This window comes from Schistocerca piceifrons, chromosome 10, assembly GCF_021461385.2.
Source record: "Schistocerca piceifrons isolate TAMUIC-IGC-003096 chromosome 10, iqSchPice1.1, whole genome shotgun sequence".
NCBI classification, from domain to species: domain Eukaryota; kingdom Metazoa; phylum Arthropoda; class Insecta; order Orthoptera; family Acrididae; genus Schistocerca; species Schistocerca piceifrons.
This window is the reverse complement of record NC_060147.1, coordinates 45,316,596-45,342,642: the sequence shown is the minus strand read 5'-3', so window position 1 is coordinate 45,342,642 and position 26,047 is coordinate 45,316,596. Positions and strand designations below refer to the sequence as shown.

Sequence of the window (26,047 nt, the reverse complement as noted above, 5' to 3'; positions counted from 1 at the left end):
TAAAGTCATGACAACCATTTTTTGCGATCGGAAAGGGGTATTGTTGGTCGACTTTATGCCCACTGGGACCACAATGCTGACAGGTACTGTGAGACTGAAACAACTCAAACGGGCAATTCAGAACCGGAGAAGAGGAATGTTGAGCAAGGCTGTACACATTCTCCATGACAATCCTCGCCTACACATCGCTTGGCAAACCGTTGCTCTCCTGCAACAGTTTCAGTGGAACATAATCACCCACCCACCCTGTAGTCCTGACTTGGCACCCAGTGACTATCACCTGTTTGCTAGGTTAAAAGAACATTTGGCTGGAAAGCGATTCAGCTCTGACTACGAGGTGAAAGAAGAGGTTCATAACTTTATGAACAGCATGGCAGCGAGCTGGTATGACATGGGCATACAAAAACTGCCACAGTGTCTACAAAAATGCATTGACAGAAATGGTGATTATGTCAAAAAATAGCTAAATGTTCAAGCTGTAAACTGATGTAAACCACTGTAGAAATAAATAGCTCTATGTACTTATAAAAAAATAGGAGACCTTACTTTTGGGATTACCCTCGTAATACTTGAATAGTAAATATGGTAAAGGAGATAGCTGTGCATGTGGAAGAAAAACTTCCAACAAGCTTGCATTCCATTGTCTAGATATATCTGAGAGTAGCGTGTGGCACGTCCTGCCTGACAACTGGCTGTATCACTATTTTCACTGGTGATTTTGGGGTTTAATGTGGATGATTTCCAATAAAGAGTTTTATGAATATATTGCTCATCATTGTGAGAAAGCCCAATTTTCTAAGCAACTTGTTGTATACAGTTGAGGCACATTTCACCAGAGATAGGTTCTTTCATTGTCTTAACTACCGTACATGGGTGTGGCATAATCCTCACAGCTCATTGGAATACCACCACTACGGACAGCAGTTTTCAGTGAATATACAGGCCGGTATCATTGTCGATCACCTGATCGGACTGTACCTCCTGCCACCGTGTTTGTACAGAGCGAGATTCAAGGCGTTCATCGAACAAGCTCTGAACTGTCAGGGGCTGTAGCACTTATGTGCATGGTCAGGTGTAGATGCATCTACACAGAGCATCTGAAGACTTTTCTGTGCAAGCCTTTTCATCCCTGCATAATTCTTGCAATCTTCCTGGTGATGAAATCATGAGGAGCTCCTGCTCAGAGATCTGAATGGGAGACTATTTTACCTCCTGAATGTCATCAGACGTGATGGGGAGGTCCAATTGCAAGGCCACTTCACACCCCCGGTATTACACCTTTTGATTTTTTTTAAAAAAGAGAGAGAGAGTTGCAACTTTAATAGTGGCAACTATTTATTTACAACTCGTGCAAAATAGATATGTGTTTTGAAGTTTTACTGACCTTCAAATTAGTCACCAGCATTGTGTATAACCCATTGCCAGCGATGTGGAAGTCGTAGAATACTCTTATCGGTGCTGGTTGTGTTGACAGTTCGAGTTGCACAGTATATTGCCTGACGAATTTTTAGCAGTTCTGAAGCGAATGCTGTGAAGTGTTTCCTTCAGTTTAGAAAATGAGTTGAACTCGCGAGGGCTTAAGTCAGGGAAGTGCAGTAGGTGGTATAGCACTTAGCAGCCCCGTCAGTCAAACAAATCAGTAACAGTTTGCACTGTATGTGCTTGAGTATTGTCCTGCAAAAGGATGGTCATGTCCCGCAGAAAGTGTCATCACTTCTTTCTCTATGCTGCTCATTTTTGGAACACAAACTACGACCAGCTACGTGAAGACAACATAAATTTTCTAATTACATTTTTGTCTAATGGAAACAACAATCTTTGGTAACACATACAGGCTTTAGTATCAATATAAGCCTGATGAATACTATACGTAAAACTTAATTTTTGTTTTTCTGACACATTTCAAATTTAATTGGTTGAATAGTTGCTATTACGAAATAAATTTAATTGTCTACATCTACATCTACGTCTACATCTACATCCATACTCCGCAAGCCACCGGACGGTGTGTGGCGGAGGGTACCTTGAATACCTCTATCGGTTCTCCCTTCTATTCCAGTCTCGTATTGTTCTGGAAAGAAGGATTGTCGGTATGCCTCTGTGTGGACTCTAATCTCTCTGATTTTATCCTCATGGTCTCTTCGCGAGATATATGTAGGAGGGAGCAATATACTGCTTGACTCCCCGGTGAAGGTATGTTCTCGAAACTTCAACAAAAGCCCGTACCGAGCTACTGAGCATCTCTCCTGCAGAGTCTTCCACTGGAGTTTATCTATCATCTCCATAATGCTTTTGTGATTACTAAATGATCTGTTAACGAAGTGCGCTGCTCTCCATTGGATCTTCTCTATCTCTTCTGCCAACCCTATCTGACACAGATCCCTCACTGCTGAGCAGTATTCAAGCAGTGGGCGAACAAGCGTACTGTAACCTACTTCCTTTGTTTTCAGATTGCATTTCCTTAGGATTCTTCCAATGAATCTCAGTCTGGCATCTGCTTTACCGACGATCAACTTTATATGATCATTCCATTTTAAATCACTCCTAATGCGTACTCCCAGATAATTTATGGAATTAACTGCTTCTAGTAGCTGACCTGCTATATTGTAGCTAAATAATAAGGGATCTTTCTTTCTATGTATTTGCAGCACATTACACTTGTCTACATTGAGATTCAATTGCCATTCCCTGCACCATGCGTCAATTTGCTGCAGATCCTCTTGCATTTCAGTACAATTTTCCATTGTTACAACCTCTCGATATACCACAGCATCACCTGCAAAAAGCCTCAGTGAACTTCCGATGTCATCCACGAGGTCATTTATGTATATTGTGAATAGCAACGGATCTACGACACTCCCCTGTGGCACACCTGAAATCACTCTTATTTCGGAAGACTTCTCTCCATTAGATGACATCGGAAGTTCACTGAGGCTTTTTGCGGATGATGCTGTGGTGTATCGAGAGGTTGTAACAATGGAAAATTGTACTGAAATGCAGGAGGATCTGCAGTGAATTGACGCATGGTGCAGGGAATGGCAATTGAATCTCAATGTAGACAAGTGTAATGTGCTGCGAATACACAGAAAGATAGATCCTTTATCATTTAGCCACAAAATAGCAGGTCAGCAACTGGAAGCAGTTAATACCATAAATTATCTGGGAGTACGCATTAGGAGTGATTTAAAATGGAATGATCATATAATGTTGATCGTCGGTAAAGCAGATGCCAGACTGAGATTCATTGGAAGAATCCTAAGGAAATGCAATCCGAAAACAAAGGAAGTAGGTTACAGTACGCTTGTTCACCCACTGCTTGAATACTGCTCAGCAGTGTGGGATCCGTACCAGATAGGGTTGATAGAAGATATAGAGGAGATCCAACGGGGAGCAGCGCGCTTCGTTACAGGATCATTTAGTAATCGCGAAAGTGTTACGGAGATGATAGATAAACTCCAGTGGAAGACTCTGCAGGAGAGACGCTCAGTAGCTCGGTACGGGCTTTTGTCAAAGTTTCGAGAACATACCTTCACCCAAGAGTCAAGCAGTATATTGCTCCCTCCTACATATATCTCGCGAAGAGACCATGAGGATAAAATCAGAGAGATTAGAGCCCACACAGAGGCATACCGACAATCCTTCTTTCCACGAACAATACGAGAATGGAATAGAAGGGAGAACCGATAGAGGTATTCAAGGTACCCTCCGCCACACACCGTCAGGTGGCTTGCGGAGTATGGATGTAGATGTAGATGTAGAATGACATGCTGCGTTCTGTTATCTAGGAACTCTTCAATCCAATCACACAATTGGTCTGATAGTCCATATGCTCTTACTTTGTTCATTAAACGACTGTGGGGAACTGTATCAAACGTCTTGCAGAAGTCAAGAAACACGACATCTACCTGTGAACCCATGTCTATGGCCCTCTGAGTCTCGTGGATGAATAGCGTGAGCTGGGTTTCACACAATCGTCTTTTTCGAAACCCATGCTGATTCCTACAGAGTAGATTTCTAGTCTCCAGAAAAGTCATTATACTCGAACATGATAAGTGTTCCAAAATTCTACAACTGATCGACGTGAGAGATATAGGTCTACAGTTCTGCACACCTGTTCGACGTCCCTTCTTGAAAACGGGGATGACCTGTGCCCTTTTCCAATCCTTTAGAACACTACGCTCTTCTAGAGACCGCTGCAAGAAGGGGGGCAAGTTCCTTCGCGTACTCTGTTTCTGCAGCTATCCATCACATTTCTTATACAACTGGCAAGCACAGTGTCAGTACATCTACATCTAGATCTATGCTCTGCAAACCACTGTGAAGTGCATGGCAGAGAGTATGTCCCACTGTACCAGTTGTTAGGGTTTCTTCCTGTTCCATTCACATATGGAGTGTGGGAAGAATGATTGTTCGGATGCCTCTGCAAGTGCTGTAATTATTCTAATCTTGTCCTCACAATCAGCTGTGTGAGTGATACGTAGGGGTTTGTAGTGTATTCCTAGAGTAATCATTCAAAGCCAGATCTCAAAACTGTTAATAGACTTTCTTGGGATGGTTTATGTCTGTCTTCAAGAGTCTGTCAGGTCAGTTTCTTTAAAATCTCTGTGACACTCTCTCATGGATCAAAAAAACCTGTGACCATTCGTGCTGGGCTTCTCTGTATATGTTCAGTATACTCCATTAGTCCTCTTTGGTATGGTTCCTATACACTAGAGCAGTATTGTAGTTTGTATCACAGCTGGTTTGTAAGGAATCTCCTTTGTTGACTGACTGCATTTACCTACTATTTACCAATAAACTAAAATCTACTGCCTGCTTTACCCACTACTGAGCCTATATGATCATTCCATTTCATATCCCTACAAAGTGTGCATATAGGCATATGTGCGTGCCGAATCCAGATGTGACTCATTGATATTCCAGTCATAGCACATTACATATTTTTCATTTTCGGAGAGACCTTTGAAGAATCATATCAAAGAGCTTCAAGATTTCATTTTATGTATGTAGCTTGTGAGAGGGTTTAGCCATTAAAAATTTTTGTGTTAAGCATATCAGTCATTTTTGTATATAAACTACCTTTCAAACTTGGCATTCACATGTATTTGTTTTGCCACTTTTGTGTTAGAAACAAAAACGTAAAATGAAATGTGTGTGTATATTAATATCCCAGAAAGTTTCTGTACACTTGGTGCGGCTGCTTCATGTGTCTACAGTGCAATTTTGTACATGTCACTATTGCAACTTCAGTTCATAGCCCTATAGGTGGCAACTGTTTTCACCTACAGCCATGTGCACTTTGCAGTTGAAAGTTGTCAAAAGTGCTATCTCTTGCCAAGGGTTTCCTTAAGTTGACTCGACTGTAGGAGTGTCTTAGTAGTAAAGGATAAATGTATCAAAACTTCACGCATGATGTGGAATTTTCTCATTCTCTCCATGTTTATGACATCATATCTTCTGAACTATGTTTAATACAATAATAAATTGTGTAGGTACATTTAGGGGCATATGTAGATACTGTCTGCGAAATATGTTGTGAATAGAGTTCAAACAATGGAAAATCCAGGGTGGAATGTGACAACATTATGGAGAGGAAAGTTGTCACTCACCATATAGCGGAGTTGCTGAGTCGCATATAGGCACAACAAAAAGATTCTCACAACTAAAGTTTTCGGCCATTAAGGCCTTCGTCAACAATAGATGACACACACACACACACACACACACACACACACACACACACACACACACACACGAAAACGCAACTCACTCACATGACTGCAGTCTCAGGCAATTGAAACCACACTGCGATTAGCAGCACCAGTGCATGATGGGAGTGGCAACTGGGTGGGGGTAAGGAGGAGCCTGGGTCAGGGATGGAAAAGGATAGTATGGTAGGGGGTGACAGACAGTAAAGTGCTGCAGGTTAGACAAAGGGCAGGGCAGAGGTGGGGAGGGGGTGGGGAGACTAGCAGAATAGGAGAGAAGTAAAAAGACTGTGTGTGGTGGTGGAATGATGGCTGTGTAGTGCTGGAATGGGAACAAGGAAGGGGCTGGATGGGTGAGCACAAGAACTAACGAAGGTTGAGGCCAGGAGAATCACGGGAACATAGGATGTATTAGAGGGAGTTCCTGACTGCGCAATTCAAAAAAAAGCTAATGTTGGAGGGAAGGATCGATATGGCACAGTCTGTGAAGCAGTCATTGAAATGAAGGAGGTCATGTTTGGCAGTGTGTTCAGCAACAGGGTGGTCCACTTGTTTCTCAGCCACAGTTTGATGGCAGCCATTCGTGCAGACAAATGGCTTGTCATGTCCGTGAAGAATGCTGCACAGTGGTTGCAGCTTAGCTTGTAGACCGCATGACTGGTTTCACAGGTAGCCCTGCCTTTGATGGGATGGCTTGCATTTAGGTCTATTACAGGGATATCAGCCATGAGGCAAGGAGTTGGGAGCAGGGATTATGTAGAGATGGAGAAGAATAGTGTGTATGTTTGGCAAGTGGCAGAATACCACTCTGGAGACATTCAATCTTGCAGCGGACAGTGGTCCTAATTTTTTGACTCATTCAGTATATGTTATCATTACCTCTACAATATTTTATTTTACCATTGCCTCTGTCATACAGTTGCTTGTTGATTGCCATGCCTAAATAGAATGCAGTATATTGGTTGCAGCTTAGCTTGTAGACCACATGACTGGTTTCACAGGTAGCCCTGCCTTTGATGGGATAGGTGATGTTAGTGACCGGACTGGAGTAGGTGGTGGTGGGAGGATATATCAGACAGGTCTGTAATAGACCTAGATTCAAGACCTGTCCCATACATCCTCCTGCCACCACCTACTCCAGTCTGGTCACTAACATCACCTGCCCCATCAAAGTCAGGGCTACCTGTGAAACCAGTCATTTGATCTACAAGCTAAGTTGCAACCACCGTGCTGCATTCTATGTAGCCATGACAACCAACAAGCTGTCTGTCTGCACGAATGGTCACTGACTTCTCTTCTACTAACTCTATTCACTGTATCATGGAAAGAAAAGTTGCTACTCACCATGTAGCAAAGATGCTGGGTCGCAGATAGGCACTGCGGCCAGGAAACAGGTGGACCACCCGGTTGCTGAACACGCTGCCAAACATGACGTCTTTCATTTCAATGATTGCATGACAGCCTGTGCCATATGGATCCTTCCCTCTAACACCAGCTTTGAATTGCACAGGTGGGAACTTTCCCTACAATAAATCCTATGTTCCCGTAAGCCACCTGGCCTCAATCTTTTTTAGTCACTGTTCTTACTCGTCCAGCCCCTTCCCTGCTCCCATTCCAGCACTACGCAGCCATCATTCCACCACCTCACCCAATCGTTTTACTGCTCAGCTACTTCCCCCCCTTCCCTCCCCACCTTTCCCCTGCCCTCCATACCTCCCTCTCCCCACCCCAGCCTCCTCCTTACCCCCACCCAGTCACCACACCCATCATGCGCTGGTGCTGCTGCTTGCAGTGACGAAGTTCTTAGTTGTCGAAAGCTTCAATTATGAGAGTCTTTTTGTTGTGCCTATCCATAACCCAGGATCTCCACTATATGGTGAGTGGCAGCTTTCCTTTTCATAATATTGTGAATAGAGTTAGTAGAAAAGAAGTAATAAATTTAAATGTCTTGCACAGTGCACCAGTTTTCCATGCATTTTTATGTCAAATGGTTCAAATGGCTCTGAGCACTATGGGACTTAACAGCTGTGGTCATCAGTCCCCTAGAACTTAGAACTACTTAAACCTCACTAACCTAAGGACATCACATACATCCATGCCCGAGGCAGGATTCGAACTTGCGACCATAGCAGTCACGCGGTTCCGGACTGCGCGCCTAGAACCGCGAGACCACTACGGCCGGCATCTTTATGTCAGTAACATCATTTCTCCTGTGCTATGTGACATATGATGATATACTTTTGTAGATGCATTTAGCAGCATTGTGGACGCTGTCTATGAAAGTTATTGCAAATTTAGTGAGTAGAATTAAATTTAGTGAGAAGAACTAAATTTAAGCGTCATACATGATCTGCCAGTTTTCGTGCATCTCATTGTTTATGATGCCATATCTTCTGATCTATGACAGGTAGGTGGTCCTTACCCTGACATCAATTATTGCCATATAGTAAGGGATATCTTTAGCAAGTTTAATTGAAATTGGTCCAGTTATTTAGGACAAAATGTGGAACATAAATACACACATAGATACATGTTGTTGCTGTTGTGGTCTTCAGTCCTGAGACTGGTTTGATGCAGCTCTCCATGCTACTCTATCCTGTGCAAGATTCTTCTTCTCCCAGTACCTACTGCAGCCTACATCCTTATGAATCTGCTTAGTGTATTCATCTCTTGGTCTCCCTCCACGATTTTTATCCTCCATGCTGCCCTCCAGTACTAAATTGGTGATCCCTTGATGCCTCAGAACATGTCCTACCAACTGATCCCTTCTTCTAGTCAAGTTGTGCCACAAACTCCTCTTCTCCCCAATTATATTCAATGCCTCCTCTTCCATGTATACAACCTTCTTTCATGATTCTTGAACCAAGTGTTAGCTATGATTAAGTTATGCTCTGTGCAAAATTCTACCAGGCGGCTTCCTCTTTCATTTCTTACCCCCAATCCATATTCACCTACTACATTTCCTTCTCTTCCTTTTCCTACTGTTGAATTCCAGTCACCCATGACTATTAAATTTTCGTCTCCCTTCACTACCTGAATAATTTATTTTATGTCATCATACATTTCATCAATTTCTTCATCATCTGCAGAGCTAGTTGGCATATAAACTTGTACTACTGTAGTAGGTGTGGGCTTCATGTCTATCTTGGCCACAATAATGCGTTCACTATGCTGTTTGTAGTAGCTTACCCATACTCCTATTTTTTTATTCATTATTAAACCTACTCCTGCATTACCCCTATTTGATTTTGTATTTATAACCCTGTATTCACCTTACAAGAAATCTTGTTCCTCCTGCCACTGAACTTTACCAATTCCCACTACATCTAACTTTAACCTATCCATTTCCCTTTTTAAATTTTCTAACCTACCTGCCCGATTAAGTGATCTGACATTCCACGCTCCGATCCATAGAACGCCAGTTTTCTTTCTCCTGATAACAACGTCCTCTTGAGTAATCCCCGCCCGGAGATCCGAATGTGGGACTATTTTACCTCCGGAATATTTTACCCAAGAGGATGCCATCATCATTTAACCTTACAGTAAAGCTGCATGCCCTCGGTAAAAATTACGGCTGTAGTTTGCCCTTGCTTTCAGCCGTTTGCAGTACCACAACAGCAAGACCGTCATCCAGACTGTTGCCCCTGCAACTACTGAAAAGGCTGCTGCCCCTCTTCAGGAACCACATCTTTGTCTGGCCTCTCAACAGATACCCCTCCATTGTGGTTGCACCTACGGTATGGCTATCTGTGTCGTTGAGGCACGCAAACCTCCCCACCAAAGGCAAGGTCCATGGTTCATAGGGGGCATAGATACATACATTTTCATAGAGAGCAATCTCAAAACCATTCTCAGTAGTTAATGACTAATCCATTCATATTATGAAAACATAGATACATACCCTCCCCCCATGAACCATGGACCTTGCCGTTGGTGGGGAGGCTTCCGTGCCTCAACGATACAGATAGCCGTACCGTAGGTGCAACCACAACGGAGGGGTATCTGTTGAGAGGCCAGACAAACGTATGGTTTCTGAAGAGGGGCAGCAGCCTTTTCAGTAGTTGCAGGGGCAACAGTCTGGATGATTGACTGATCTGGCCTTGTAACACTAACCAAAATGGCCTTGCTGTTGTGGTACTGCAAACGGCTGAAAGCAAGGGGAAATTACAGCCGTAATTTTTCCCGAGGGCATGCAGCTTTACTGTATGCATAAATGATGATGGCATCCTCTTGGGTAAAATATTCCGGAGGTAAAATAGTCCCCCATTCGGATCTCTGGGCGGGGACTACTCAGGAGGACGTCGTTATCAGGAGAAAGAATACTGGCATTCTACGGATCGGAGCGTGGAATGTCAGATCACTTAATCAGGCAGGTAGGTTAGAAAATTTAAAAAGGGAAATGGATAGGTTAAAGTTAAATATAGTGGGAATTAGTGAAGTTCGGTGGCAGGAGGAACAATACTTCTGGTCAGGTGAATACAGGGTTATAAATACAGAATCAAATAGGGGTAATGCAGGAGTAGGTTTAATAATGAATAAAAAAAAGGAGTACGGGTAAGCTACTACAAACAGCACAATGAACGTATTATAGTGGCCAAGATAGACATGAAGCCCATGCCTACTACAGTAGTACAAGTTTATTTGCTAACTAGCTCTGCAGATGACGAAGAAATTGAAGAAATGTATGATGAGATAGAAGAAATTATTCAGGTTGTGAAGGGAGACGAAAATTTAATAGTCATGGGTGACTGGAATTCGACAGTAGGAAAAGGGAGAGAAGGAAACATAGTAGGTGAATATGGATTGGGGGAAAGAAATGAAGGAGGAAGCTGTCTGGTAGAATTCTGCACAGAGCATAACTTAATCATAGCTAACACTTGGTTCAAGAATCATAAAAGAAAGTTGTGTACATGGAAGAATCCTGGAGATACTAAAAGGTATCAGATAGATTATATAATGGTAAGACAGAGATTCAGGAACCAGGTTTTAAAGTGTAGGACATTTCCAGGGGCAGATGTGGACTCTGACCACAATCTATTGGTTATGAACTGTAGATTAAAAGTGAAGAAATTGCAAAAAGGTGGGAATTTAAGGAGATGGGACCTGGGTAAATTGACTAAACCAGAGGTTGTACAGAGTTTCAGGGACAGCATAAGGGAACAATTGACAGGAATGGATGAAAGAAATACAGTAGAAGACGAATGGGTAGCTCTGAGGGATGAAGTAGTGAAGGCAGCAGAGGATCAAGTAGGTAAAAAGATGAGGGCTAGTAGAAATCCTTGGGTAACTGAAGAAATATTGAATTTATTTGATGAAAGGAGAAAATATAAGAATACAGTAAATGAAGCAGGCAAAAAGGAATACAAATGTCTCAAAAATGAGATTGACAGGAAGTGCAAAATGGCTAAGCAGGCATGGCTAGAGGACAAATGTAAGGATGTAGAGGCTTATCTCACTAGGGGTAAGATAGATACAGCCTATAGGAAAATTAAAGAGACCTTTGGAGAAAAGAGAGCCACTTGTATGAATATCAAGAGCTCAGATGGAAACCCAGTTCTAAGCAAAGAGGGGAAAGCAGAAAGGTGGAAGGAGTATATAGAGGGTCTATACAAGGGCAATGAACTTGAGGACAATATTATGGAAATGGAAGAGGATGTAGATGAAGATGAAATGGGAGGTACGATACTGCGTGAAGAGTTTGACAGAGCACTGAAAGACCTGAGTCGAAACAAGGCCCCGGGAGTAGACAACATTCCATTATAACTACTGACGGCCTCGGGAGAGCCAGTCCTGACAAAACTCTACCATCTGGTAAGCAAGATGTACGAGACATTCGAAATACCCTCAGACTTCAAGAAGAATATAATAATTCCAATCCCAAAGAAAGCAGGTGTTGACAGATGTGAAAATTACTGAACTATCAGTTTAATAAGCCACAGCTGCAGAATACTAACGCGAATTATTTACAGATGAATGGAAAAACTGGTAGAAGCCGACCTCGGGGAAGATCAGTTTGGATTCCGTAGAAATGTTGGAACACGTGAGGCAATACTGACCTTACGACTTATCTTTGAAGAAAGATTAAGAAAAGGCAAACCTACATATCTAGCATTTGTAGACTTAGAGAAAGCTTTTGACAATGTTGACTGGAATACTGTCTTTCAAATTCTAAAGGTGGCAGGGGTAAAATACAGGGAGCAAAAGGCTATTTACAATTTGCACAGAAACCAGATGGCAGTTATAAGAGTCGAGGGACATGAAAGGGAAGCAGTGGTTGGGAAGGGAGTGAGACAGGGTTGTAGCCTCTCCCCGATGTTATTCAATCTGTATATTGAGCAAGCTGTAAAGGAAACAAAAGAAAAATTTGGCATAGGTATTAAAATCGAGGGAGAAGAAATAAAAACTTTGAGGTTCGCCGATGACATTGTAATTCTGTCAGAGATGGCAAAGGACTTGGAAGAGCAGTTGAACGGATTGGACAGTGTCTTGAATGGAGGATATAAGATGAAAATCAACAAAAGTACAATGAGGACAATGGAATGTAGTCGAATTAAGTCGGGTGATGCTGAGGGAATTAGATTAGGAAATGAGACACTTAAAGTAGTAAAGGAGTTTTGCTATTTGGGGAGCAAAATAACTGATGATGGTCGAAGTAGAGAGGATATAAAATGTAGACTGGCAATGGCAAGGAATGCGTTTCTGAAGGAGAGAAATTTGTTAACATCGAGTATAGATTTAAGTGTCAGGAAGTTGTGTATGAAAGTATTTGTATGGAGTGTAGTCATGTATGGAAGTGAAACATGGACAATAAATAGTTTGGACAAGAAGAGAATAGAAGCTTTCAAAATGTGGTGCTACAGAAGTATGTTGAAGATTAGGTGGGTAGATCACGTAACTAATGAGGAGGTATTGAATAGGATTGGGGAGAAGAGAAGTTTGTGGCCCAACTTGACTAGTAGAAGGGATCGCTTGGTAGGACATGTCCTGAGGCATCAAGGGATCGCAAATTTAGCATTGGAGGGCAGCGTGGAGGGTAAAAATCGTAGAGGGAGACCAAGAGATGAATACACTAAGCAGATTCAGAAGGATGTAGGTTGCAGTAGGTACTGGGAGATGAAGGAGCTTGCACAGGATAGATTAGCATGGAGAGCTGCATCAAACCAGTGTCAGGACTGAAGACCACAACAACAACAGATACATACATTTTCATAATATGAATGGATTACTCATTAACTTCTGAGATTGCTCTCTAACAGGAATGTTACAGAATCTATTATTATGTTGCGCCTTCTTATCAATGAAACTTCCCTTTCCAACTTCCCTTTTCAACTGGGTGTGTCCTCGTGATAATTTAAGAGGTGAAACTTCCCTTTCCAACTTCCCTTTTCAACTGGGTGTGTCCTCGTGATAATTTAAGAGGTGAAAAGAGATTGGCAGGTCAAAAGTTCAATTCGGATTTTAGTCGTCTTATAAAATAGACAGGAGTGACTTGTGTTGTTACTATGTGCCCGTGATAAGCACTGACTGTGCTTCAGTTCTTGTTCTGGTGCACATTTTTATCTGACGGATGATTCTGTATACCTATATATTTTATGCATTACTTTCGGATTGTCCCTACAGCCATAAACCATGACCTCGGTTCTGTGGACTTATTGGGAGGTCTTTGACACCAGACCAAAATCAGTTTAGCAAATACATGTGTAGAATAACAAGGCATAACTGTAAGTATCCAAGCCTTTTATGATTAAAAATTGTCACGATTTTGCTTTATGGCTGTTATAGTATGTGAAGATAGTATTCTGAGCTGTATGGTCTGTAGGTCTGCAGAAATTGCAACAAATAGGATATCCCTGGTAAAGTTCCATCCAGTCCACAGGATTCTATAATGCACCAGTAGGACCACCTCCAAATTACAGTGTACCAAAACTCAGATGTCATTTTTCTTGTGGTTTTGTGTACTACCTCCAGTCTAACAATGGGTAGGACTTCTGAAATAAATATGTTCTATCAGCTTGGTTTTTTGTGGTTTCCACAGTCAGTAAGTGCTTAATAAAATGTTTTTGTTCCTTTTGGCTTTCTTTTTCAGCAGTACCAGACTCCAGAGGGAACAGTTTAACACTAACTGACCTCCCTCATGAATTTAGTCTCACAGTGTTGCAACAGTTTTAACTTGTTTATACAAATAAAATTCAGCTGGTTTAAGAGAGGAGCAGTAAATTGTCATCAAATCAATAGTTACTACACATTTTTAAGTAACATTTGCTATGATTAGTAAAATTTTTATATTTGGACCATCATGACTTCTGTTTAGAGCCATAAGGTGTCTCAATCCCATTAGTCTTCTAACTTTCACTTGAACAAATCTGGTTGTATCTGTTAAATCATTGGGGTACATCATTTCTAATGTAGTACAAGGAGGTTTGAAAAGTTCTTGGAACAGAATAGAAAATAAAATACTTACATCACTGAAACTTTTATATTTTTCAATCTAGTCTCCTTGTACATTAATGCACTAAGTCCAATTACGTTCCAGTGCCTTGATCCCATCTCAAAAGTGAGTTTGGTCCAGGCCTTCAAAATAGTTGTCATCTCAGGCTATCAAATTCTTTGTTTGAAGTGAATCTTCATCCTCCAAGAAAAATTTTCAGTTTTGGGAAGAGATGGAAGTCAGATGGAGCCATATCATAATAAGGCAGGTGTGGCAATTCATACCTTAGTTTGTGTAATTTTGCCACGGTGACGGCACATGTGTGTGGACGCACATTGTCTTGATGGAAGATGACTTTCTCCATTGCTAAATTTGGCCTTTGTTCCCGTATATTTTGTTGCAATTTGTCCATGAGGTTAGCATAGTGTTCTCCAGTAATTGTTTGCCCAGTGGGGAGATAATCTACAAACAGAATCCCCTTCGCATCCCAGTACAATGATGCCATGAACTTTCCCACCAAAGGAATTGCCTTTGCTTTCTTTGGTAGCAGAGAATCAGTCTGTTTCCACTGCTTTGACTGTTGTTTTGTCTCTGGGGTATAGTAGTGCACCCAAGTTTCATCTGTGGTCACAAACCAGTGCAAAAAATCTTGTTTGTTTCTCCTAAAATGGACCAAACATTGTTCTGTTATGTCCATTCTCGTGCATTTTTGATCCAGTGCCAAGAGTCACAGCACCCATCTTGCAGATAATTTTTTTTTATTTCTAATACTTTGGTTAAAATGTGATGTACCCTTTCAGATGACATCCGGCAACCATGAGCAATTTCACACTCTTTCAATTGGCGATCCTCCATGAGCATTTTGTGCATTTTTGCAATGCTTTCTGGAATAGTGACACATCTCAGCTGACCACTGAGCGGATCGTCATCTAAACTCTCCCAACCAAATTTACATTCATTTATCCACTTGGTAACAACTGAATATGAAGTCCCCCAGTGTATTCTGGAAATCAGCATGAATGTCCTTTGCTTTCATACCTTTCTTTATGAAGTACTTAATCACTGCTCGAATCTCGATTTTTTTCCATCTTCACAAATGCGGGAACAACAATAGTGCCACAGCCACAGCTCTCTTCCAAAGAGCACTGACATGGCATATGTTTACAGGCAACAGTCCAATGAATATCATGTGAACAACTTGTTGTGCTAGCACTGACTTCTTGTGGTGATTCCGAGAACCTTTTAAATCACCCTCGTATTTAACATTCAGATTCAAAGTAGCACTGTATTCTTTGTGACTGTATCATGGGTGTCCCTCATAAGGGTCATCAGGCACATTTTCTCTGATGCTTTGGCAGGTATTTGCAATTTTGTTTTTGCAATGCATAGCAGCAGTCAGTCAAGCAAATACTGCCCACGTCATCTTTCACGTTACACCAGGTTTCAATGGAGAGCGTCAGTTTGAATCCTGTTACAAACACAATGATTTTTAAAGTGGGATTTTACATACCCATTTGTTAGAGTGGTCCCAGATTAGTGTAGGACATTATGTATTTAGTCGACATGTATTAATGCGGACAGAAAACATGAAGAATAAGCAATACTCCAGCAGTGACTGACAAGCAGGCTAGGGTAGTGCTGTTGCTCCAAGAGTGTTAGTTATTCTTCCTGTCTTACTGTCCCTGTTAATACATATTGACAAAACAAATATCATTAATTTGGGACCACTCTGTTGAATAGGCACATAAAATTCTGTTTTAAAAATCATTTTGTTTGTAATGGGAAACAAGCTTCCACTTTCTAAAAACACTTGGTGTCACGTGAAAGACATGATGAATTATTTGAACTGAATCCAGCTGTACATTGCAGAAACCACATTGCAAATACCTGTCAAAACACCACAGGAAATGTGCCTGACAGCTCTTATGAGGGACACTTACATATCATATTAGAGAAGTTTTTCAGTATACAGATATGACATTTTCTACAGTCATGATTATTTTTGCAGTTCATACTAATCCACCTGGTAGGTTTCATTTACCACTTATAGTCCTAGGGAGTAAGAGTAAGGCAGAGACTTCATGCCACAATCACATCTTTGTCACGTGATGATGAATTTGCTGCTGCCTTGTCTACAATATTTGAGCTATAATGTTGTTATCCAAGTTCATATGTAAACTAATACAAAAATTCCTGTAGCATATTGTGTACTCACGAGTATACCATAGCTATTTTCAGTTGATCATGTATTTCTCACTAATTGTGCACATCAGGGATCTCATAATGCAAATTCATATTCCATTCTGATTATGTGACGTAAAGTGTTACATCATTAATAACATAAAACAAATTTTTCTATGCATTCCTCAATGCCACAACTGACTGCTTCAATCTCACAATCTAAGCTAATGCTCTGTTCTTAATGACTGCAATGTTTATTGGCTGTCATACTGTAGCTTTCCAATTTTTGTGTAATAATGAAGCACAGAAATTTTCTGGCTATATTTATTCAGCATTTATAATACCACTCTAAGAGAGCTTTTAAATCAGTTGTTGTTGAATCAGAACTTTGGTCATTTTCATTCTCTATCTAGTATTTCTATGATTATCAGCACTACTTCACAGAAAACAGTCTTACCACCCACTAACAGTAAGTTTTGGACTTTCAAAAACTGTTGAATCGATTCTGAAACGTCTTCTGCCTTGGGGGTCAGTACTGGGGCACTTAACATGGCAACCTACTCTCTAGTTTGACGTGGGACAGGTCAACGGCCTTCATGTAATTTTTAAACACAGTTGTTTCCAGTCACAGCTAGAAAATAATTTATTTTTTATTTATGTTAATTGTGTAACTCCACATCATCAGGCAGAAGTTTCAAATACAACCTCCAGTGCGCAAATCGAGCGAGTATGGACAATTTCCAACTGGTATAAATTACCACAGAACCACATAAAAATTACAAAACTAGCATACTTCCTATGTTTGTATGGTCCCTTTAGACAGTAGGCTAACATGTAGGACAATACGAGTATAAGAAATATGTCACGGTCATGATTTTTATATGGTTTTGTGGTTATTTGTGTACCTTATGAATTGGATACTGTCCATACTCACTTGATGTCTGGATTCCTGTGCAATACCATAAATAAAATAAAAAAATTGTTTTACAGCTGTAAGCAGAAACAACCCTGTTTAACAGTCTATTCACTGACATCTTAAAGTCATGCTGTTGCTATTGTGATTGGAATGTTTGTACACCACGCACCATTTCTTCTGCATGCCATTATTCTTTTATGTTTTTACCTCTCTCTCTGCCCCTCTGTGTTCTGCCATACAGGAAACATAAGAATCTCATCTGTGTGCTGTTATTCAGGTTTTATCATTTTGACAAATAGCCCAGCATGCTGGTTTTAATTTCTCATTGTCAGCTCTGAATTATTTCTTTTCTCATTTGTTTGCATGGTAACCAGAACCATCAAAATGTGATATTTGTGTCTGCCTTACCTAGCGCCACTCCTCACATATGTTACCCTCATATCAGTGATAAGAAAAATACATATGGAACTGATGTGCAGCTAAATCTGAGAGGCAGTAATAAATGCAGCTTGCCAAATTTATCTTCCCAGTGTTCCCATTTATTGTTTTATTTCTCTTGTTATGTGACATGGTGAATTATGTTTATCTTCCATGACCATTCTTGGCACAGCATCAGTTTCAGTAAACCAAATTTGTTAAATTCCTTCACTGTACAACTATGCCAGTGACCTGTTGTATGCCCTCATCTTTCAACTTCTGCCCTGCTGTTCTTGCAGCAATGTACATTGACATTACAGATGATATGTTCAGTTTCCACACAGAACATCTGACATCCACGAAATTTTCCCTTACATGTGAGGGTCATTCAATAATTAAAGAGACAAATTGATCTGGAGAAAAAGGTGTTTATTTTTACAAAATAATACTTTTTCTACTTTTCAACATAATCCCCTTGAACATTTATGTACTTGTTCCAACAGGCTACAAGCTTTTTTATTCCGGCTGCAAATAACTCTTTATCTTGATGTTTGAACCAATTTTCCACAAACTTTTTCACGTCCTCATTGTCCTGGATCCTCTTCCCACGTAATGCATCCTTCAGTGCATCAAACAATTCAAAATCACTAGGTGCTAAATCGGGACTGTGAGGGGGATGAGGCAGTACTTCCCAGCCCATTTTGTTGATGGTTTCACAGATTAGTTGAGCAATATGAGGACATGTATTGTCTTGCTGGAGAATCACACCTCTCCTCTGAGGTCCACGTCTCTCTCTCATGGCTGGCTTCACCTTGTTTAAAAGCAAATCCAAGTAGTACTGGCTGTTCATTGTACGCTGCTCCTTGAGATAATCACAAAAAACTGGATGTCAGCCTCCCAAAACACCGCCAACATGACTTTTCCTTCTGATGCTTGGGTTTTGAATTTTTTCTTGACAGGTGAGTTGGTGTGCTTCCACTCCATGCTTTGTCTTTTTGATTCTGGCTCATAATAGTGAACCCAAGCTTCATCACAAGTTAAAATTTTGCTGAGCAAGTGCTCACCCTCTCTTTCATAACGTTCCTTTAGCTCTGTGCACACTCTCAACCTTGTTTTGTTGTGTAGCTGCGTCAGCTCCTTTTGGGACCCATCTTGCACATGGTTTGTGGTACTTCAGCTTGTTACAGATAATGTTACGAACTGTACCACTACTTACGTGAACCTTATCAACTATCATTTCCACAGTCGCACGGTGGTCGGCACAAATAATGTCATCAGTTTGACTTTCAAGTGAGGGAGTTGAAACTGCAGCTGGTTGGCCAGAACGGTGTTTGTCAATCACAGAGTAGGGACCATTTTTGAACTGCTCTACCCACTTGTAAAAATTTGCACAATTAATACAACCTTCACCATAAACTTTAGACTTTCTACAGTATATATTTACTGGTTTCTCACCTTCAGCAAGTAAGAAACAAATAACAGAAAGTTATTAAATTAATGTGGATGTTTCAAGTGTATTCACCATCTTGAGTTGTATTTTTGAGGTTATAAACAAAACAATGTTGATACATCAGCTGATCAGGGCTCATCCCAGTGATGCCAACTTAAAGCCATAAAAGTATCAAACTTGCTCTACTAACAGTTTTTTCTCCAGACTAATTTGTCTCTTTAATTAATTAATGATCCTCCTACAAAATTGTCACTCCTTTTTTGTCCACTTGTCTTTTGGCACTTGTGTCAGACCATCAGCCAACATTGTTATAGTGATCCTTTTTTTTGTTTCACCAGCTAGAGCATCTGGCATTCACAAAGATTCAGCTTCTTGCTGGGGCTGCATTGGAGTTGGTCCCGTGGATGGAGGTTATATGTACTCTTCGCTAATGCCTCTGGGGGTGAGCATTTCCATGGTCACTATCACTGTAGCTCCTCCATTGTTACTCAGTACAGTCATTCTCTGAGGCATGGGAATCCGGGATCTATTTACCTTGAGGCTATCTTCTTTCTTGTTAAAATTATTTCCACATATGTGAATTTCTACTTGTTCCCTGAACAAATGGGCACAATAGCTGTTCTCCACAGTGAGAAATGCTGTTGGGAAATTATATCAAGTGGTCAGTCTCTCACAGTAAGAACTCTGCCATGGCCGATTTCTCGACCTGTCCCAATCTGCGATACCATTTATGTTTGGTCGTGGTGGTATTGGTGGATCATCTGGACATTTCCACAGAGGCTTTTTGACATGTACACATTTTGCAGTATAGCCCCCGCATTGTGAATGGGACCCTCTTGTCCTTTGTTGTTCTGAGACACTCTCTGATATACCTTCTCAATTTACTAAGCATTTGCACAGTATGAGGCCGATGTATGGAGAAAGACTGTACTCGATATTTCTCCTTCTGATGCAGCACTTAGCTGGGTGTTGTATTTTGTGACATTTCTTATATAAATGATGGAGTACACTTAGTAACTCTGAAGGCATTCCTGATGTTGCATCTCACATTTGGGGTGCAGCAACTCACATATTCATCTTGCATGTTTATACTTACCATACCTCTTTTCGCAGACAGGTGATGAAAATTTGTGCAGGTATCACTTAGTGTGTGCAGTTTTTGATGCACATTGTGGCCCGGGCTCTCACCATTCCTCATAACCAGCATATCCAGAAAGGATAGCTGATGAAAAAATGTATCAGCATCTACCCTTTCTGCAAGCACAAGTTACAAGGTATAGTGAAAACTTGTGTAACATTGTATATCAGCAACTGACACACTCAGATCGATACCTGCACAAACTTTCAAATTGGCACCCAAACGAGAAAAGAGGTATGATTAATGCACTCATAATATGTGTGAGATGAATGTGTGAATCATAGCTCATCAGACATGAGATGTAACACCAAGAATGGACTTTGAGGAACAGTGGGTGCTCCACCTCTTTTATAAGTGTCACAAAACATGACATACTGGAAGAAGAAATGTTGTGTACAGCCTTTGTCCGTATATCTCAAGGGTGACAGACAGAATGGCCTTGTATTGCACAAATACTGTGTAAACACTATTTACAAACCAACCAGGAAGATCAGAGTCTGTCTCAGATTAGCAAAGGCTAGAAGACACCCACTCACAATACAGGGAGTGTGCACACATGGAAAAGTCTGTGTCAAATGATTGAACGATCCACTAATACCAGAATCGTGGAACATTAAGGATATTGCAGGTTGAGACACATCGAGAAATTGGACGTGGCAGATCATGCGTTGTGCGAAACTGACCATGTAATAAAACTCTCCAGCATGCTGGTTCTTTCTGTGAAGAAGTGCTGTTGTGCCCATTCATTTAGGGAAGACATATAAATTCACAAACATGACAATAGTTTTGACAAGAAAGAAGTTAACCTCACTGTAAATGGATCTCAGATTTCCTTGCCACAGTTACAAGTAACAGTGGAGGAACTAGAGTGACAAGGACCTGTGAAACTGTGGGCATTAGTGTGTAGAGTACATATAACCTCCATCCATGGAATCAACTTGAGCACAATCCCCTCTCCTCAGGAAGAAAACTGAATCTTCGAGAATACCAACCAGATGTGCTGGTGAAACATCGGAACAATCGTTAAAGAAATGCCAGCTGAAGATCCCGAGACGAAAGTGGACAGGCAACATTTTCCTCGCACACTTTCAAACTGTGTTTACCCCTTCCCTTGACCCAATCCCTCGCCCGCTGTGTGCCGCCGTGCATGTCTCCACCTGTGTTTTGTCTGTGTCGTGCAGGCGTGTGCTTTCGAAACGGGGCAGGCGGTGGTGGTGTGGGTCGGGGGCAGCTGCTTCGCCCCCGGGCACCTCACCCGCATGTCAGTCAGGCCGCTGCTCAAGGTCGCCCTGCCAGACGGCAGACTCCTCCACGAGGTCGACCCGTCCGCCATACTCGTGAGTAGCGGCTCTGTTCTCTGGGCTCTCCCCTTCCTTCAACCCTGTCCCTCTCCTCGCTCTCAGCAGATACCAAACTCTCTGAGGTTCAGGTATTTAATAGTAAGAAACTGTCTCTCTCCGCTGTATGTCAATCGAGAATTCCTGTTGGAATAAAACTGTGTGCCAGACCGGGACTCGAACCCGAGACCTTTGCATTTCGCGGCGAGACGTACGGGTACGACCCTGGACCCATTCTCACAGGTTTAGTTTTGAGGGTGCTACTCCTGCGAGGTAAGTGGGAGAACTTCTGTGAAGTTCAGAAGGCGGGACGAGAAGTACTCGTTGAAGTAAAACTTGTGAGGGCTCATCGTGAGCTGTGCCCGGATAGCCCGGACAGTAGTGCACTCGCCCGTGAAAAGCGACATACGGACGTACCACATTTGAGTCCCAGTCTGTCACACAGTTTTGGTCTGCCGAGAAGTTTCAAATTGGCACAACCTCTGCTGCAGAGTAAAAGTTCATTTTGGCATAAGTGTATTGTTTGTACAACATCTGACATACTTCAGCGCCAAATTGCTCTTTCACACACTTCAGTTTGATTTTTTAGCTTTACTTCAGTGTCAGTTTTCCACCTAGTATTAAAACAAAACAAAAGTAGCTGCATTTGAATTTATTTTTACATGAAATTGAATATACAAGTAATTGTGACTGTGAATTTGTGACCCATAATTTTCTTCCAAACTGAATATTTGATTTCTGCATAGCAGAAAATTGTGTGCATTTGTGTACTACATGTACATGAGTCTAGAGCTACGTCTGTACTCTGCAAGCCACTGTGCAGTCTGTAGTGAAGGGGACCTCTTATCGACAACAGCAACCAAAATGAATACCTGCTGCCTCTGTAAGCATCTTTTTGTTGCGGTCTTCAGTCTGAAGACTGGTCTGGCACAGGCTAGTCTATCCCGAGTAAGAATCTTCATCCCTGCAGAAATACTGCAACCTATGAGTACATTCATTTTAACCTACTTCCTGCATTTGTGTGTAGATCTGTGATGCCTCAGGATATTTCCTACCAATTAATGCCCTCTTTTAGTCAGTTAGCATTATAGGTTCATTTTTTACCCATCATTTGATTCAGTACACCTAATTAGTTACTTGATCTGCATATCTTATCTTCAGAATTCTCTTATAGTAACATGCAGCTTAGTATTCCTTATCATATTCTCATGATGTCCACATGAGATAAATGGCAGTCTCCACAGAATTGTCCCATTACAGTATTTCCCATTACAGTATTTCCCATTACAGTTTTCTAAATCTGTGTGATAGGGTTCCACAAAAGCAGTTTCACTTTTCTTCCAAAGATTCTCATACAAGTTTCCCTATCACTTTTGTATGAACTATAATGGCCTGTTACAGTTTTAGCAGAGTGTCCCTGAACTGGTGTCTGCCATTATGCTTACTTTGTAGGGCTCTCAAATGCTGGACCAGTACTCCAGAATTAGTGGCACTAGAATCCTCTATGCAGTTTCCTGTACCAGACACTGTACTTTCTAACAAATCTTCCATTTGCCTTCCCTGACACTGGTTTTATGTATGTCTGTTCTTGGTATTGGCACTAAAAATTTCAATGATGTGATGTATTCCTGATATATCAGTATCAATTTTTGTGAAGTTCTTGACCTACAAAGATATAAATATTCATTAATAATAATAAGGTAAACATCATAGTTTCATGTTGACAATTATTTTTGCACATTCATTTAACCTACTTACTGGATTTGTGCATAGATCTGTGATGCCTCAGGATATTTCCTACCGATTAATACCTTCTTTTAGTCAGTTAACACTATAGGTTCCTTTTTTACCCATGATTTGATTCAGTACATCTCATTAGTTACTTGATCTGCATATCTTATCTTCAGAATTCTCTTATAGTAATATACAGCTCAGTATTCCTTATCATATTCTCATGATGTCCACATGAGATAAATGGCGGTCTCCACAAAATTGCCCCATTACAGTATTTCTTGAATACCAGTTTTCTAAATTTGTGTGATGGGGTTCCACAAAAGCAGTTTCACTTTTCTTCCAAAGATTCTCATACAAGTTTCCCTATCACTTTTGTTACACTTTTGTGTGAACTATAATGGCCTGTTACAGTCTTAGCAGAGTATCCCTGAACTGGTGTCTGCCATTATGCTTACTTTGTAGGGCTCTCAAATGCTGGACCAGTACTCCAGAATTAGTGGCACTAGAATCTTCTATGCAGTTTCCTGTACCAGACACTGTACTTTCTGACAAATCTTCCATTTGCCTTCCCTGACACTGGTTTTATGTATGTCTGTTCTTGGTATTGGCACAAAAAATTTCAATGATGTGATATATTCCTGATATATCAGTATCAATTTTTGTGAAGTTCTTGCCCTACGAAGGTATAAATATTCAGTAATAATAATAAGGTAAACATCATAGTTTCATGTTCACAATTATTTTTGCACATTCATTTAACCTACTTACTGGAATTGTGCGTAGATCTGTGATGCCTCAGGATATTTCCTACCAATTAATGCCTTCTTTTAGTCAGTTAGCACTATAGGTTCCTTTTTTACCCATCATTTGATTCAGTACACCTCATTAGTTACTTGATCTGCATATCTTATCTTCGGAATTCTCTTACAGTAATATATAGCTTATCATATTCTTATGATGTCCACATGAGATAAATGGCAGTCCCCACAGGATTGTCCCATTACAGTATTTCTTGAATACCAGTTTTCTAAATTTATGTGAAAGGGTTCAGCAAAAGTTTGTAGGGCTCTCAAATGCTGGCCCAGTACTCCAGAATTAGTGCACTAAAATCTTCTATGCAGTTTCCTGTATCAGTACACTTCACTTTCTAACAAATCTTCCATTTGCCTTCCCTGACACTAGTTTGTGTTGCTGTTCTTGGTATTGACACTAAAAATTTCAATGATTTTTGTGAAGTTCTTGACCTACACAGGTGTAAATATTCAGTAACAATAATAAGGTAAACATCATAGTTTCAGGTTCACAATTATTTTTGCATTACATTTCATACAGGGAGCAAGACTTGTAAAATTAATGATTGTATCACTTTGTATAGTGTTAGGTGAAAACTGAAGCAGTCATAAACTTGAAAACTGAATTGTTGTATTTGGAATTGTGACTTATCTCCAAAACAAAAAAGGAATAAGGACAATAAATATGCAGTGGGTGCAGAAGGTTTGACATTTGTAAATAATTCAACATTAGAGCTGCTGTGTCAGTAAATCCACAGGCAAAAATGTCAGTCAGTAATGTAAACTCGCTATCTAGTTTTTAAGCGTCGCTACATAGTTTTTAATCTGAATGTGAAGTAACTATGAGTGAACTCTTTTACTATCATTGGGCCTTATTTGGAAACTTTGTAAGGAGAATATGATTAATCACACATATATACACAAACCAACAAAATAGTGAAAAGTTTTATTGATGTTCTACAAAGGTTAATTTATTCACAAATTGATTTTAATTTCCAAAATCGCTTTGTGGCCAAACAATTTTTGTAGAATATCAGCAACAGTCAGATTTTTATTCTTGTTATTCTGATAATATTCTGCCAATAACTGAAGGAATATCTGTTTAATAGACTTTGATTAGCTGCTGTTGTGAAATGAGTACACAGATAGACAGGCTGCATTTTTCCCCTAGTCCAGGTAACTCGAACATTGGTTGCAATGGTCTGAGGCCCATGCTGGGGTCTCAGTAAGAAGTAATTACTTGTTTTGAAGCTTGCTGAATTACAGACATTTGTATGTACTGAATGGAATCCAGAGAGTTTTGGCTATGCAAATGCTGGAAAAGATTAGCATTTCCTTTCATGTCTCTGGAGAAAAGATACTGGATGGTTAAAAAATCTTTTAGTCCTTTTGTCTGTGTCCAATCTGTAGATGACTTAATTTAAATGTGATGAAAGTTTATCTTTACAACAGTATATTTTTATCAGTTTTCCCTTCTTGTCATCGCTTTTATTTTTAGAAACCCCAACAAATGTTGCAATTTTAAAATTAACGCAAAGCAGTCCAAATGCTACATTAAATTGTGAGTTCATAATATCAAATACTGCTTTTATTTTATTGCATGTGAGTATGTGGAGATGTAGGAGTGTCCGAGAATATTCAAATTGTAGTTGCTAATTTGTGGCATATATATCTTTGAATACTTGTAAATTACAAGCAGAGGAGTGACAGATGAGAACTACCACTGTCTACAACATTGGTATCAAATCTACAGCTCTAAACAAATTGGCAGATTAAAACTGGCTGCCGGACCAGGCTTCAAACCTGGATCTCCCACTTACCACAAGCAGAAACCTTTAACCAAATAGGCTCTCCGTGCATACTCTGTGTACATAAGGATGAAGACAGTATATGTGGAAGTTTAGTTCAGTCCAGGGGGTATGTACAGACAGCCAAACAAGTTAAGGT

At 40.6% G+C, this 26,047-nt stretch overlaps 1 protein-coding gene across 7 annotated transcripts in view; it reads left to right on the top strand.

The window, feature by feature from the left end:
- LOC124718871 (lysine-specific demethylase 4C-like) overlaps positions 1-26,047 on the top strand; it is a 380,259-nt gene that overhangs the window by 281,147 nt on the left and 73,065 nt on the right. For 6 of the 7 annotated variants that reach the window (XR_007005926.1, XM_047244505.1, XM_047244509.1 and 3 more), the window contains one exon: positions 21,420-21,575. The exons of the other annotated variant lie outside the window; for it this stretch is intronic. Coding sequence is in view for 5 of the 6 variants with exons in the window: in XM_047244505.1 (XP_047100461.1) it covers positions 21,420-21,575 (156 nt within the window). In the remaining variant the exon portion in view is untranslated. The remainder of the gene's footprint in view (positions 1-21,419; positions 21,576-26,047) is intronic. 7 annotated transcript variants of the gene reach the window in all.